This window comes from Trichomycterus rosablanca, chromosome 2, assembly GCF_030014385.1.
Source record: "Trichomycterus rosablanca isolate fTriRos1 chromosome 2, fTriRos1.hap1, whole genome shotgun sequence".
NCBI classification, from domain to species: Eukaryota; Metazoa; Chordata; class Actinopteri; order Siluriformes; family Trichomycteridae; genus Trichomycterus; species Trichomycterus rosablanca.
Genome location: NC_085989.1, coordinates 30,786,522 through 30,800,888, shown reverse-complemented (window position 1 = coordinate 30,800,888; position 14,367 = coordinate 30,786,522). Strand labels below are relative to the sequence as shown.

Genomic DNA, 14,367 nt, shown 5'->3' with positions numbered 1-14,367 from the left:
CAAAGTTTGATGTGTTTTATCTATTCTATGTAGCTGGTATATTCTTTTCCAATCATTTTTTGAACATTTACATTTGCAGCATTTAGCACCTTTTATCCCAAGCAATTTACAATTATAACTAAATACAGTGCAAGCAATTGATGTTTAAGGGCCTTGCTCATGGTCCCAACACTGGCAACTTGAAAATGTTGGGGATTGAACCAGTGACCTACTGATCACTGTTCCGGTACCTCAACCCTTCAGCAACTCAAATTGTATATTTTATCTATTTTTAGAAACAGTGTATCAGGTTGTTCAATTCTAGGTTTTAAAATGGAATTGTATTTGATTTTGTAGTTTTAGTGTGTGTTAGAATTAGAATTAGCACATTAGACTCACTCGATTAGAGTTGGCCATCACATGATCAGCATTCTCAAATGTTTTTTCTTTTCTTTTTTGTTGCCACAGGAGCATTCATCGTGGCGACTGCGTTGCCTGGAGAGCTTGCGAGCATTTGTGTCGCACTGCACTGAGGAACTCATCTGGCTGAATGAGAAAGAGGAGGAGGAGCTGGCCTGCGACTGGAGTGAAAGCAACACCAACATGTCTGCTAAAAGAGAGCAGTACAACGTGAGTGACAGGCTGAACATGAGCACATCACGATCCAGTTTAAAAATGAATCCACAACAAAAGTGTGCTCTGTTTTCTACAGCCACACATTAGTCTTGCAGACTGAGAGCCACAGTTTTGAGTAGTATGTGGTAGTATTTAATCTAGCCCATCTGTCAAAACCTTACTGAGTAAGGAATACTCCAGTGCTGTGCAGTGTAGTCTGTTACCACCACATCTGCAGTGTATGTGTTATTACAGCAAACAATAGATTTGACACATTTTGAGAATATACAGCACAAACACATTCTCAGCCATTCCACTATGATCTGAAACCGAAAAATTATTGGTGCGCTCACTCGATTTGCGGCTAAACTACTTTGCGCTGGCTGTGCTATTGTGTTCCTATGGAGCGTAGCAAAAATGCTTATTTTGCTGCTGTGCTTCTATAAGTGGCATGCACATTTCAGATCTCTGTTGCTTTTTGATCCAGTTTGCCGCTGATCTTTTCAAAGCACCACCAGTCAGAAGCAACACACAGATGTAGTGAAAAGGAACCGATTCTCATCGTTCCACAAATCCCTGAACTGTTTAATTCTGAGAAACTTAATGCTGTAAGGCTGGTTAGAAATAAGGCTAGTTTTTACTCTATAACAAAGAGGTCTACATTAGTTTGTTTTTGTTTTGCACCTCTGCTAATGTTCCTTAATTTGTCTTTGATTATAATTGACAGGAAATGAGGGAAGAACTTGAGGAAAAACAAGAAGTGATGCGCTCCTTACAGGAAACGGCTGATCAGCTGTGTCGGGACAACCACCCAGCCAAACAGACCGTAGAGGTGATTTATTAGTTGACATGCATTATCACATAAACTATGAAGTAGACCCATGTCCTGTACGTTGATGATAACATTTAAATCATGTTGCCATGTATTAATGTGACTGTAGGTGGGATCTTTATATTGAAACATTTTTGGCAAAATGATTCTCAATATTAATTGTTGTTCATTGCAAACAAAGGGAAAACTATCAGGACTACCATCACCCATTCAGTTAGAACAAGGGGCACCATTGATATCAAAGAGAGTTGCTTTAAATATCTCATTTATAAAACTGTTTGCTGTATCAGTATATCTTTACTGTACCAGTCTGTTCAATCAATGTATGCATTCATTTCTTTAAAACCCTCTTCCCCCAGGAGGGACTCGTTATTGATTGAATAATAATATTTCTTTTTATTGACACTATCTGCTTATTAATATCATATGTTTTATTGGCATTTTTTGGTTACTGATTGTGTTCTCTGTCACCACAGGCCTACAGAGCTGCCTTGCTCACACAGTGGCAGTGGGTTAAAGAGCTGTGCATATGTGTAGAGCAGCATCTTAAGGACAACACCAGCTACTTTCAGGTACTGCATCTGAAAACTGTAGCTTTATAAATCTATATTCAGTTTGGATGCTTCATTCAAATGTTATATTTTGAGGTGCCCAGGTGGCGCATCGGGATATTCCGCTAGCACACCAGCACTGAGATTCTGAACTCCCCGGGTCGAAACCCGGCGTTGCCCCCGGTCGGCTGGGTGCCATCTAGCGGGCACAATTGCCAGTTCCTGTAGCAGACACTAATTGGCCACCGTGTCTGCTAGGGCTGGATGATCGGACTATGTGGGTGGGTTCTTCAAACGCTGTGCAAGGACCCTGATTAGCAGATAGAGGCGCCTGTGCAGAGTGCATGGGTGAAAAGAAAGGGTCTGCTAAGGACTGCTCATGGGTCGGGTGAGCCATGAGCAGCAATATACCCTCATCGAATGCAATCAGTGATCCCCAGCAGCGGAAGACAAATTGACTACGCTAAATCGGGAGGAAAAGGGAGAAAATGCATAACTAAATAGGAGAAAAAAAGTGATATTTTGGTGATCTTTAAGTAAAAGTACGCTGTTAATTAGTTTTTACTGGAAACAGAAATCAAATATTCACTTTCTCTTTATATTTAAATGGACCAATGCTGCTGGTTAACCCTACTGATGTCTTAAGTGTCAAAATAACCAACAATATGATTATCAGCTGATAAGATCCCCTTAATCTTGTTTCGAACTAAGATTTGATTTTTCCTAGAGTGACCCCAGATACTTTCAAAGTGTAATCAATGGCAGGCTGTTTCTTTATGCAAAATAGTTAAGCTGTTTTATGAGTTCAGTGAAGACAGGTCATTTTTTTATCCCTAAGATGGGGGAAGTATAGAGAATGGACTACACAAGAGTTAACACAATGAATAAAAATTAGATTTATTTTTTCATTTCATTTTATTTTAATCAACCTCTTCATCCTGATCAGAGTCGCAGCAAGTCTGGTTCCGTCAAGAAACACTACGCTGGGCAGAAATATCCTGGGATGGGCCCTAAGCCATCACCTGACCCAAAATCATAGCCAGTCATGTCTGTGCAGATATTCAAACCCAGATCTCAGCAGCAATGCTCCAAAGTCCTCTGTGCCACCCAAGTGCCCTAAATAAAACAAAATGTAAAATGTTCCATAACCTTTGCCTGTGCCACTTTTTTCTGCAGTATGGTAAATTCAGCAAGTAAACAGTAATTGTGCATTACAGTGTGCAAACATTTTGCTCTACAAACTTTTGCTTTGTCAATGTGAATCTTAATTCTCTACTGTGGCTCTCTGATCTCTCTTCTTAGTTCATGAGTGATGCACGAGAATGTGAAACTTACCTGCGTCAGCTTCAGGACACCATCAAAAGACAGTACACTTGTGACAAAAACAGCAGACTGGGCAAACTGGAGGACCTGCTTCAGGACTCCATGGTAAGACAGTTTTCCCTATTACTCATACATAAACACAGGTCTCTGGGCTTTTCTGGCCTTATTAGCACTTAGCAGATGGCATTTAGAAAGACGGGTGGCCAGAACGATGGGTGTTTTCTCATGACCAGCAGTAGAAGAGAGAAAGCTTAGTTGGGATGCTTGATGGACTGCAGTGGCATGCATACAATATTAATAACTGCATTTAGAACAAATGATTATTTTTCTAGCATTTAGGTTTTTTGTTTAACATTTGTTTTTTTTTGTTTGCACTAAATCTAAAAGGCAAATATTTCCAACCAACTGTAATTCATTGCTATGATCTGACATGTTACACAACTGCCAAGATCATCTTAAAGAACAGATGATGTAATGAGTAATGAGGGTTGCCAGTATGATACATCACTAGTTCTCAACCACACTTGATTGGATGGGAGATTGGCACTACAAATGATTCTAATTTAGTCAACAGTGGCAACTTGTGGTAATGGGGCTTGAACCAGTGACCTTCAGATTACTGGTTCAGCACCTTCACCGCTACACTATCATACCATTAGAATCAATGCAGGCTGTGTCCCAAACCATGATCTTTTTCAGTTATAGAATTGTGCTGCTTTGTGGAAATTTTTAGCAAGGTCACACATGGTTTGACACACTACCATCTTGTCAAGAGCACAACCTATATTGTGAAGAACAGTATCGAGTTGTCAAGCACACTTCTCACTGTGGGCACAGATTCATCAGCTTTAACATGTGTTTGACAGATGCCTGTGCAGATGTCTTTAATTGCTTTTTCGGAAAATAACATATTTGCTCGGGCTTTCATTTCTGTCATGTCTATGTGCTTGTAATTTTCCTTTGGGTTGTTTAAAACAGCTCCTCACAGTTTGATCTTTTTCCAGAGGAACAAACACTAACTCTGCATTAATTTCCTGGCAATCTTAAAACCCCTTGTAACATTTCAGACCAGAGTGTAATGACATTAGCATTGCATCAGTCTGTCTTTTCTTCTCTGAGCCAGCACTCTAATGAATTCCTAATGTACGCTGATCTCATAGACCAATGTTGAGTTAGAATTTTACTTATTAGGTATACTGATGCCCTACTGAGCTTCTAATGGCTAAGACAAACACCCACTGATGTTAACACGGAAGTATCTCATTCATTTTGACCAGTTTGTTTAAATAAATCCCACAAACATACATAAATCTCATGCTGGGTTTAAGAAATAAAAAAATAAAAAACTTAGTCTTTAGAGCAATTCCGGAAACCACTGTTTAATATGCCTAACCTTCAAAGCTTTGTGCTACAGGGATAAATATAGCCATATGAGCTTAGGAGTTCAAAAACCGATGTCACTTAACACAGTCCACTGCTATATGAAAAATGCACCCTAAGGGTGTGTTCGAAAACCTAGGGAGCTGCCTTGCTGTCTTACTGTCTACATAGGCAGCTGCCTCAGTAGAGAGGATTCTAATAAGTCAATGAAAGGTTATTCGAACGCACTACTTAGACACCGATTCCATCGGGTTTCGGGTTTTGCGTTTAGCATCTTGCCATTAAAACCAATTAACTGAGGTAGCACAGCACGCTAACGTCAATATAGCATCTTCCTTCAGGTACCGATAACGGTTAAATTTCCTGACAAGCCCGAACTTGCAAATAAAAACACTCGGTACAAGTTTATACAAGTTAAAAATCAGTAATATTTTATTTACGTTTAAAAATAACTCCATTCGTTTCTCCGCCCCGTCAGCCATGTTTATTTTTCTGTGAGAGAAGAGCGCCCGACCCGCAATGAATGCTGGGATTGCCTTGATCACTAAGGCAGCGTCGGATGCTCACTCGTTCTTGAGCCAAAATAACATTGAAATATGAAGATGCCTCAGAAGTGAGGATATTAAGGCATCTAGGATTTTGAACAGCCTCCTTCTCGGGAGCGCGCACAGGATGACGTAAAATGCTGCCTATGTAGAGAGCTCACGAGCTTTTCGAACACACCCTAAATCTTAAATGCGTGCAATGGTCAGATGAGTCTACATTGTAGCTTGTTTTATATATGACGAGTTCACTGTACCAAAGGGTGATTTGCATGTTTGTGAAGATAACACTGATGCAGAGGTGTATATTAGGATTTTAGAGACACATGCTGTTATCAAGGTGAAGTTTTTCCAGGCATGTTATTTCAGCAAAAGTTCCACCTGCAATACAACAACAATTAGTATCCGCTGTTTTCAAATGATTAAAAATAGGAAAGGTGCTGTAACACAGTGGTAAACATGTCTCCGAACCTATTTTTATTGTGTTGCAGCCAATACATTTACAAAATACATTTATGTTGGTAAGTGAAAACATTGGAAATGTTTTTTGTTATACTTTTAGCAGTTAAATAAATATTCTAGAGAATTAACCAATCACAGATTCTTCTTTTTACTGAATTTTACAAAATGTCCCAAGTTTTCTGGAAATGGGATTTGTCATTGTGGTAAAATGACCTTGGACCTATTCCTTCAAGCCATTGTCAGGAACAGCATTATTCACAGATATTAAAAAGGAAGTGTAATTACAAGGAGCCTATGGCAATGTAATTACATAGCCTAATGATCTACTACTTATCAAGTGCTGCAGTAGAAAATTGAGTATGAAATTACAGCATGTCAAAAGTTTAACGTTAACATTGGCCTTAACAAGATCACTTTTTTATTATAGCTGTAAATTGACATCATTAGATTGTCATGCAGCCACTGTTGGGCTCTTGAGCAAGGCCCTTAACCCTCTCTGCTCCAGGGGTTGCCGTACAATGGTGACCCTGCACTCTGACCCCATCTTACAAATAAGCTGGGATGTGTGAAGAAAGAATTTCGTTGTACTGTATGTGTGTATATGTATATATGACAAATAGATTTTTCTGCGGGTTACATGCTGAAATCCAGAGTTAGAAGCTTGTGTTCTTGTCATAACAGCCGTACTTTTTTGTGTATAACCTTGTGTATACATTTTTTTGTGTGTAACGTACTTCAGTTGACTAGTTGAGCCCTAGTAACAACCACCAAATAGTTTCCACAAGATACCATAAATAAGATTTTATTTACCTAGCTGGTAAAGGCAAACTTAAAAACTGTAATGTAAGTTATGATTTATACAATTTCTCAGAATGGTAAATAATTGTTTTTCACAGGAGGAGAAGGAGCAGCTGATTGAGTACCGGAGTTCTGTGGCAAGTCTGGTAGGACGGGCCAAAACGGTGGTCCAGCTCCGCCCACGTAACGCTGATTGCATTTTGGGTAGTACCACGCCTATCCGTGCCATCTGTGACTACAAACAAATAGAGGTATGACCCACATGAGAGATTTACTTCACCTCCACCTACTCTAACTTGCTCTGTACTGGATATCTCAATAATCCATGTTCTATTTTAATGTGCTGTAAATCGCTAAGAATTATTCGCTAGAATAAACATCAATGTTAATCCAATGGCTCAGGTCAGATCTCACAATTCAGTCCAGCAGTAAAATGTGTGCATATTCAGTGAAGCACATGACATATCTCCGAAACGGTCGAAAGTCTTGTCTAGCTTAATAAACCCAGGGTTGAGGAATAGTAATTTTGTTGAAGAATTGTAAAGCACCCAATGACTGAATAGCACACACTAAAGTATAGGGATCACATTACCCATTACATGATGACATCACCAAAAAAGTGCTTTCTAATTAATAGAAGAGAAAGACAGCAAAATAAATGTGACAGATTGCACCCAAATCCTTTTCTTTGCCTATGCAATTGTGGCAGTCATTCATATTTACAATATTTAGGCATTTGTGCTTCTTCCAGTACTGACTTTGTGTTTTTATCAGGTTCCCAACTGCAACAGTACATGCTGCATCTTTTTTCTGTATTTGTTTTCTGTCACTACACTTCTGCAGCACATGGTTCCCTGATATTCTTCTGAAGTAAACCTAACATTAGTACTGGAGGTGGGATTTGAGATCCAGTATGTTTTATATACTGTAATATTTCTACTGATAGTATGATTATGATTCATGTGACCCCATTGTACTATGATCCCCCTTTGTGTAGAAACAAGGTGTTTTTTTTTTTATTATGCATTTTCTCCCCATTTTCCTCCCGATTTAGCACACTTAATTTTGTCTTCCGCTGCTGAGAGATACCCGATTGCATCCGAGGAGAGCACGTCGCTGTACACGCCTCTTCCGACACGTGCACAGCCCTCCTCTTCTCGCCCCTGCATTCTGCACAGGTGTCTCTTCCGCCAGTCAGGGTCCTTACACAGCGTATGAAGACCCACCCACCCACACATAGTCCGGCCCCCACACTGCAGATATAGTGGCCAATTAGTATCTGCTGCCGGCACTGCCAGTTATGCCCGCTAGATGGCACCCAGCCGACCGGTGGCAACACAGAGTTTCGAACCGATGAGTTCAGAAACTCGGTGCTGGTGTGCAAGCGGAATATCCTGCTGCGCCACCTGGGTGCCTTGGAGGTGGTTTTAATGTTATGGCTGATTGTATATATACACTCACCAAGCACTTTATACTTTTAGGATCATCTGTCAGGTAACAGGGTGTCATTCTAATAAAGAAACTAATAAAAAGTACAAATCCTGACTACACTGCTGCACCTGATACACTCCTACCAGAACAACTCTTTCAATTGAAAAATGGTGTACAGCGGGGGTGACTTGCACAAAAGTGGACTACACTACAAGAAATGGACTACACTGAGTAAATATATACTCACAAAATCTATCTGTAAGATAGGTGTAGCTTACAAAATAATCCGTAATATACATACCATATTGGAAGACCTAATAAAGTGCTTAACACGGTTATTTATTTTTTGGGAAAGAGGTGGGGATGCTCACACATAACCCTGGGAAACCTTGTGTTTGGTGTAAGCCACTTTAGTTCCATAAGATCGAGGAGAGGGCTCGTTTAAGGAGACAGTGTGCCTTGTCACAGTTGCATCCTATTCTTTATTTCTATAATCAGCATTAAAAGGGAGCCATCCATTTTCTGCAAATTTACGAGTTTTTGTGGGAAATGTGGCAATACTTTACTGCAGTGGTGGGATGTGACGGGAGTTTTGAAATCAAAAATTAATTATGCAAGGAAGTGTGTCACACAGAGATGACTTTCAGAGAATTATTTTACTTGGGTGGTGTTGGTGGAATGTGTAAGCAGAGCACTGCAAAAAGGGATTGGTGCTGTGATCATTGATTTTACTGCTTTGTAAAATCAACGATCTATAATGAACTGATATATCTGGGAGGGGTTTTGATATAATTAATTCATTTACATTTACATTTTAGACACTTAGCAGACGCCTTTATCCAAAGCGACTTACATTACAGTTACAATATACAGTCTGAGCAATTGAGGGTTATGGGCCTTTCTCAAGGGCCCAACATCAGCAACCTGGCAGTGGTGCGGCTTGAATCATCGACCTTCTGATTACTAGTCCAGTACCTTAACCACTAGGCTACGGCTTGCCTAAAGACCTAAACACCTTTCCTTGATTCTAATCCCAGGTGAAGTGGACTGGGTAATTTCTGTGTGGAGTTTGCATGTTCTTTCTGTGTATGTGTGGGTTTCCCTCTGGAGCTCCGGTTTCCACAATCCAAAGTCATGCAGTCAGGCCAATTGTAGACACGAAATTGCCTGTTACAGTGTTTGATATTGAACTTAATCTGATGAATCATGTGATAACCAGTGTAAAACATAATGTTAAAATTAGTACATGCACTGTCTTGTAGCGTAAATAGTACGGGAGTAAAAATAATGACTTCAGTTCAGTGTGTCTGGAATTATCTGAATAATTACTAGGTGCCAGTTTATGCCAGACTTGACACTCTGAGCAAAACTGAGTAAGCTGAATATAAATATCATGAGCTGAGACACTGGGGTGCTACAGCAGTCACGTATTCTCACCCACTACAGCACAGAGTTTGAGTTTCCAAGCTTGAGTCTCAGTGCTTTTGGCCTGACTGGCAGCCCAACAGATACAATTGGTCATGTCTAAGGGAGAAAGGGTTGGATAGGGTCTCTCCACCTTTTAGCTGGGATCCCTGATACTTGGTATGGCTCTCTGTGAGAATCCATTGCTGGCAGGTAAAAAGAAGCAGCTGGCGACTTCACATATCACAGAGGGCGGGTGCTAACCTGCAGCCTATTTCGGCAAGCGTGGGGGTGGTGTAAGCAAGACAAATCATGAGCTAAACTTTGAGCTAATCAATCCATTTTCTGAACTTGCTCACAGCAGCCTGGAGCACTGCGCTGTGTATTTTTTCCAACAGTGAAAGACTGTAATATTCTAAGATGTTTGTAGTTTGCAGATGCAAATTTGTTCTTGGCAGTAAGATAATGAGAATGTAATTGCCTTTGATAAACAACATTTAAAAGTGTAAATCACAGTTGATTTAGCCGTATCTCCTGTTTGGGGAAGAACATTTAGGGGCACCTCTACTTCCTTTTGCATGATTATGCAGTATTTTTGCATGATATAGATCTACATGTCTAATAATGAGGTAGTAAAATCATAGGTGTCATGTTAACATGCACTTTTTATTCAGAAATCGATGCTGTATTTATTAATGCGACCTGCATTTACCAGCCACAGTCTCTTGGTGGCTCCAGATCATTTGTTTTTCCACCCATCAGTCAAATGGGGTCTTAATATACCCAAAATTAATCTTATTTTCCTCCTTTCCCTTCTTTTTTCCCTTCCTTTCTATCTATCCTTTCCCCCCACCCCCTTCTTATTTTACCCATTCCCTCTTCCCTTTCCATTTTTCCTCTGTGTCTCGGGGCTGGCAAGGCCAACTCTCAGGTACTATTGCTCATCACTCCTCTTCTCTGCCCTCTGCTTTTTGTCCAGGCTCTACACTCTCAGTCCAGATTAAATTCCGTAACACTCCTGCTTTCCCCACTCACCCCACCCTCATCACATTTGGTGTTTACTATATGTCTATCTGTAATAGTGTTTTAGTTCTAAACTCAATTTAGTGTATATTTTTGTATTCTTTAGTTTTATTCTTTAGTCTTACGTGACTGCAAAATGTAGTGGGTGGTGTAGCATTGCACCATTTCACTGATCTCACTGATCTCACTGATCCATGAATGGTGTCTGCATCAATCACAGTTATAGACAGATGGTAGCTCTATGAGACAGTGGCACAGAGACTGCTACCTCAAGGCAAATACTCGGCATGGAAGGCAGGGTGACGGGTGAAATATGCCCACCCTCTTTTCATTTACTTTCTAAGCATATGCCTGCTTATTTTAAGAATTAAAATTTTTTTAAGAATTAACATGCTAACATAGGAACGCTAGACTCAAATCAGCCACTTTATAACCGTTTTTTCGTGATTCCATAAAATAATTGCAGAAAAGAAATATCGCTTTAATAAATCATGCTCAGTTACCCACGTGACATCCATTACCATTTTATTCCTTGTTTATTTCTCATCTTATTTGGTTGGTAAATAAAAATGCTGCTCTTTAATCCACTTTTTTATTTATGCATTTTCATTTAATTTGTCAAAACTTCCTTACCTACCCCCTACTTCCTTTTTCCCCTCCGATCTGTCTATTCCTCTCTGCCTTGATCTTTCTCCATCCTGCTCTCAGATCACCGTCAGTAAAGGAGAAGAATGTGTGCTGGAGGATAACTCTCAGAGAACTAAATGGAAGATTATTAGTCCTACAGGAAATGAGGCTATGGTGCCGTCAGTGTGCTTTGCAGTTCCACCTCCCAACCAGGAGGCTATTGATACTGCCAGCAGGTACATCTGCACTCACATATGACATGTGTGTTTATTTTCTGAACAGTGTATCAGGTTGCAATACACAATATTTCTACTGAATACCCCCCCAACCACACACACACACAATTGCTTCTTGTTGTGATTAGTTGGTCCTAAAGATATTTCCAGGGTTAATTTTTTTAAATAATTTCACATTTGTTTTGATTTAATCGTATGGATTTCTTGCTCAAATTCTTTTTAGAAGTGTTGAAGTCTGTTATAGCTGCAAAAGTGGTGGTCAGTTCAATATTAATGTCTATGGCTTTAATAAAAGATGCTCAACAAGCTTATGATCAGATGTCCAAATACTTTTAGCCATATAGCTTAGGTGCTATTAAAAATGTTACAAGTGTACAACAACTAAGAACAGGACCTTACCTGTTGAGATTAAAATTTGCATTTGTTGCCCTTTAGTGACCTTCACGACCAGTTTGTACTAATGATACACTGTTCATGTCTTCTGTATGTAGAACGGAGCAGCTGTATCAGAATGTCATGTCTTTGTGGCACCAGCTGCATATGAACATGAAGAGTGTGGTATCCTGGCACTATTTGCAAAAGGACATTAGCAACATCTCCACCTGGACCCTGGACACGGTCAGTGTTTTAAACTGCAGTGTTCTACATTCTATATGTTCTCAGAGGATTTCCCTGATGCTAAAAACCTTAATTTTTTTAATAGATGCGCTTTCAGTCTCCATCTGAGAGGCAGCAGGCACTGGATCACCTGGATGCTCATCTGGCGGATTTCCTTGCAGACAGTCATGAAAGCACCCTGTTTACACCGGACGAGAGGCATGATCTCGAGCGAGAAGCACAGAACTGCCGTGAACACTGCCAAGCATTGTTGGTCTCCATGGAAACCGGTAAACAGACGGATGTATTGATCTGGCTTTAATCATACAGTCATGGGGAAAAGAAAGTACACCTATCAATTCTGTGTTTATCAGTGCCCCCAGTGAGACCCCCCCCCCAAAAGATTAAAACAACATTCGGAGACCACATGGGGAAAATAAATCAGTAACATGTAGCAACATTAACTTCGAAGTAAAGATTTCACTTTATAGTTTATATTTACACTTGGACAGTGGTAGCCTAGTGGGTAGAGCTTTCGGCTGTCAATCGACAGATTATGTATTTAAATCCTGTCTCTGCCATGCAGCCACTGTTGGGCCCCTTGAGCAAGGCCCCTTGGCTTTTAGGACACCATACAATGGCTGACCCTGCGTTCTAACCCTAGCTTCCAAATGAGCTATTATACACAGAAAAATTTGATTGTACTGTCCATGTTCATTGATGTTTGAGATGTTTGAGGTCATTTGTTCATGCACAGCTCTCTTAATGTCCTGCCACAGTTTCTCATTGGGGTTGAGTTCTGGACTTTGACTTTTCCAACACCTAATGTACTACTTAGCCATTCAGATGTTGATTTATTTGGGATTACTGTCCTATTCCTTTTCTATTTTTAGTCCATTGTTTGCCCAAATCATCACTGCTATGCCTGACATTTGGTATGGTATGAGGTGCTTGTGATGATTCAAACATAGCACTGTGCACATTGACCAGACATCTCCACCTTGGTCTCATCATTTGCGTATTCATTTAAGAGAAAAGGCGTGGTTTTCCCACATCTGTGTTTAATGTGCTCACTGTAGGTCACACTGCAGCTCTTGGTTTTTTTTCTGGATTACTAAGGATTACACTTGAACTGAATTTGCTGAAAAGCCCATTCCTGGGAAGTCCATGTTTGTAAACAAGCCTTCATACTGTAGCATGTTGAATTTTAAATTGTATGGAGATGGTCTCTAAACAGTTCCCTAATCAATAAGCACCAACTGTTGCTGAACGCTGATACTTTCTTTGTCCTCATTATATATTATATTTATATACAAATCATATTTCCAGAAAAGTTGGGATAATAAAAACAATGATCTGTGATTTGTTAATTCTCTTGAACCTTTATTAAAAGATGAAAGTACTAAGAAAAGATTTCCAGTGTTTTCACTAACTAACATATGTATTTTGTAAATTAAAACAAATTTAAAACCTGATGCCTGCAACACACTCAAAAAAAGGTTAGAAAAGGCATGTTACCACTGTGTTACATCATGCTGTGGGCACTGATGCACGCCCTATACCATAACACCATGATTGGCTCTCGCTAATAACAGTCTGGACAGTCAATTTTTTCTGAAAAACAAGTTAAAACGTGGACTCATCTGACCACAGCACACATTTCCATATCTTTAGGTTAACCTCTGCAGCATTTCTGCAAAGAATAGATGTATGGCTTTCTCTTTGTTTGATAGTGTTAGCTTGCATTTTTAATGCAGTGGCGGATTGTGTTTAACGACTCCTGTGTCAAAATACTCCCGAGCCCATGTGGCTGAGGAGCATTTATCACAGCAGCAACACTGTTTTTCATGCAGTGCTGTCTGAGAGCTTGAAGGTCACTCATGTTCAACAGTGGTTTCTGGTCTCGCCCTACACGAACTGAGATTTCTCTGAATTCCCTGAATTTTTTCACAACTTTGAGTATGGAACGTGGTGAAAATCTTGCATTGAGAAATTTTCACTTTAAATTCTCTCACAAGGTTTGGCATAAAGAGGTGAGCCACTACCCACCCATTTTGGGTTGCAAAGACTGAGCCTTTTGTGGATCCATTTAATACTCAATGCTGATACCCTTACTTGTTACAGTTCACCTGCGTAATGTAAAATGTTTCCAAACAGTGTAAATTGAGTATTCTATAATTTGCTCACTGTTATTTTGCCCCATCCCAACTTCTTCGAGTGTATTGCAGGCATAAAATTTTTAATGTGTTTATTTATACAAAATGCAATCAAGTTGCTTAGCTAAAACTAAAAAGTCATTACTTTGTGCTTTACTTTTGTCAGATAAATAAAGGTTATTATTTTAACTGTATTTTAACTGCTGGAACCTTTTTTTTTCAGTGGAGAAGGATGAGTCGGTGTCACGCTCCTATCTCGACGAGCTGCACAGCATCAAATCACATCTGCAGGAGGCAGAACAGAAGCTCACGAGTGGGATGCAGACTCCCCCCTCTAGTGGCCTGATAGGAGAAGGCTCTGCTGTTCAGATAGCAGAACAAGAGGTAACCGAAGCCCTGTTTTACTGTTCA

General features: G+C 39.9%; 1 protein-coding gene across 12 annotated transcripts in view; it reads left to right on the top strand.

The window, feature by feature from the left end:
* Nucleotides 1–14,367, top strand: part of macf1a (microtubule actin crosslinking factor 1a) — a 253,131-nt gene that overhangs the window by 134,181 nt on the left and 104,583 nt on the right. For all 12 annotated transcript variants that reach the window (XM_063014311.1, XM_063014328.1, XM_063014320.1 and 9 more), the window contains 9 exons: nucleotides 448–609; nucleotides 1,322–1,426; nucleotides 1,903–1,998; nucleotides 3,280–3,405; nucleotides 6,581–6,733; nucleotides 11,049–11,203; nucleotides 11,695–11,821; nucleotides 11,907–12,090; nucleotides 14,180–14,340. In XM_063014311.1, coding sequence (XP_062870381.1) covers nucleotides 448–609; nucleotides 1,322–1,426; nucleotides 1,903–1,998; nucleotides 3,280–3,405; nucleotides 6,581–6,733; nucleotides 11,049–11,203; nucleotides 11,695–11,821; nucleotides 11,907–12,090; nucleotides 14,180–14,340 — 1,269 coding nt within the window. The remainder of the gene's footprint in view (nucleotides 1–447; nucleotides 610–1,321; nucleotides 1,427–1,902; nucleotides 1,999–3,279; nucleotides 3,406–6,580; nucleotides 6,734–11,048; nucleotides 11,204–11,694; nucleotides 11,822–11,906; nucleotides 12,091–14,179; nucleotides 14,341–14,367) is intronic.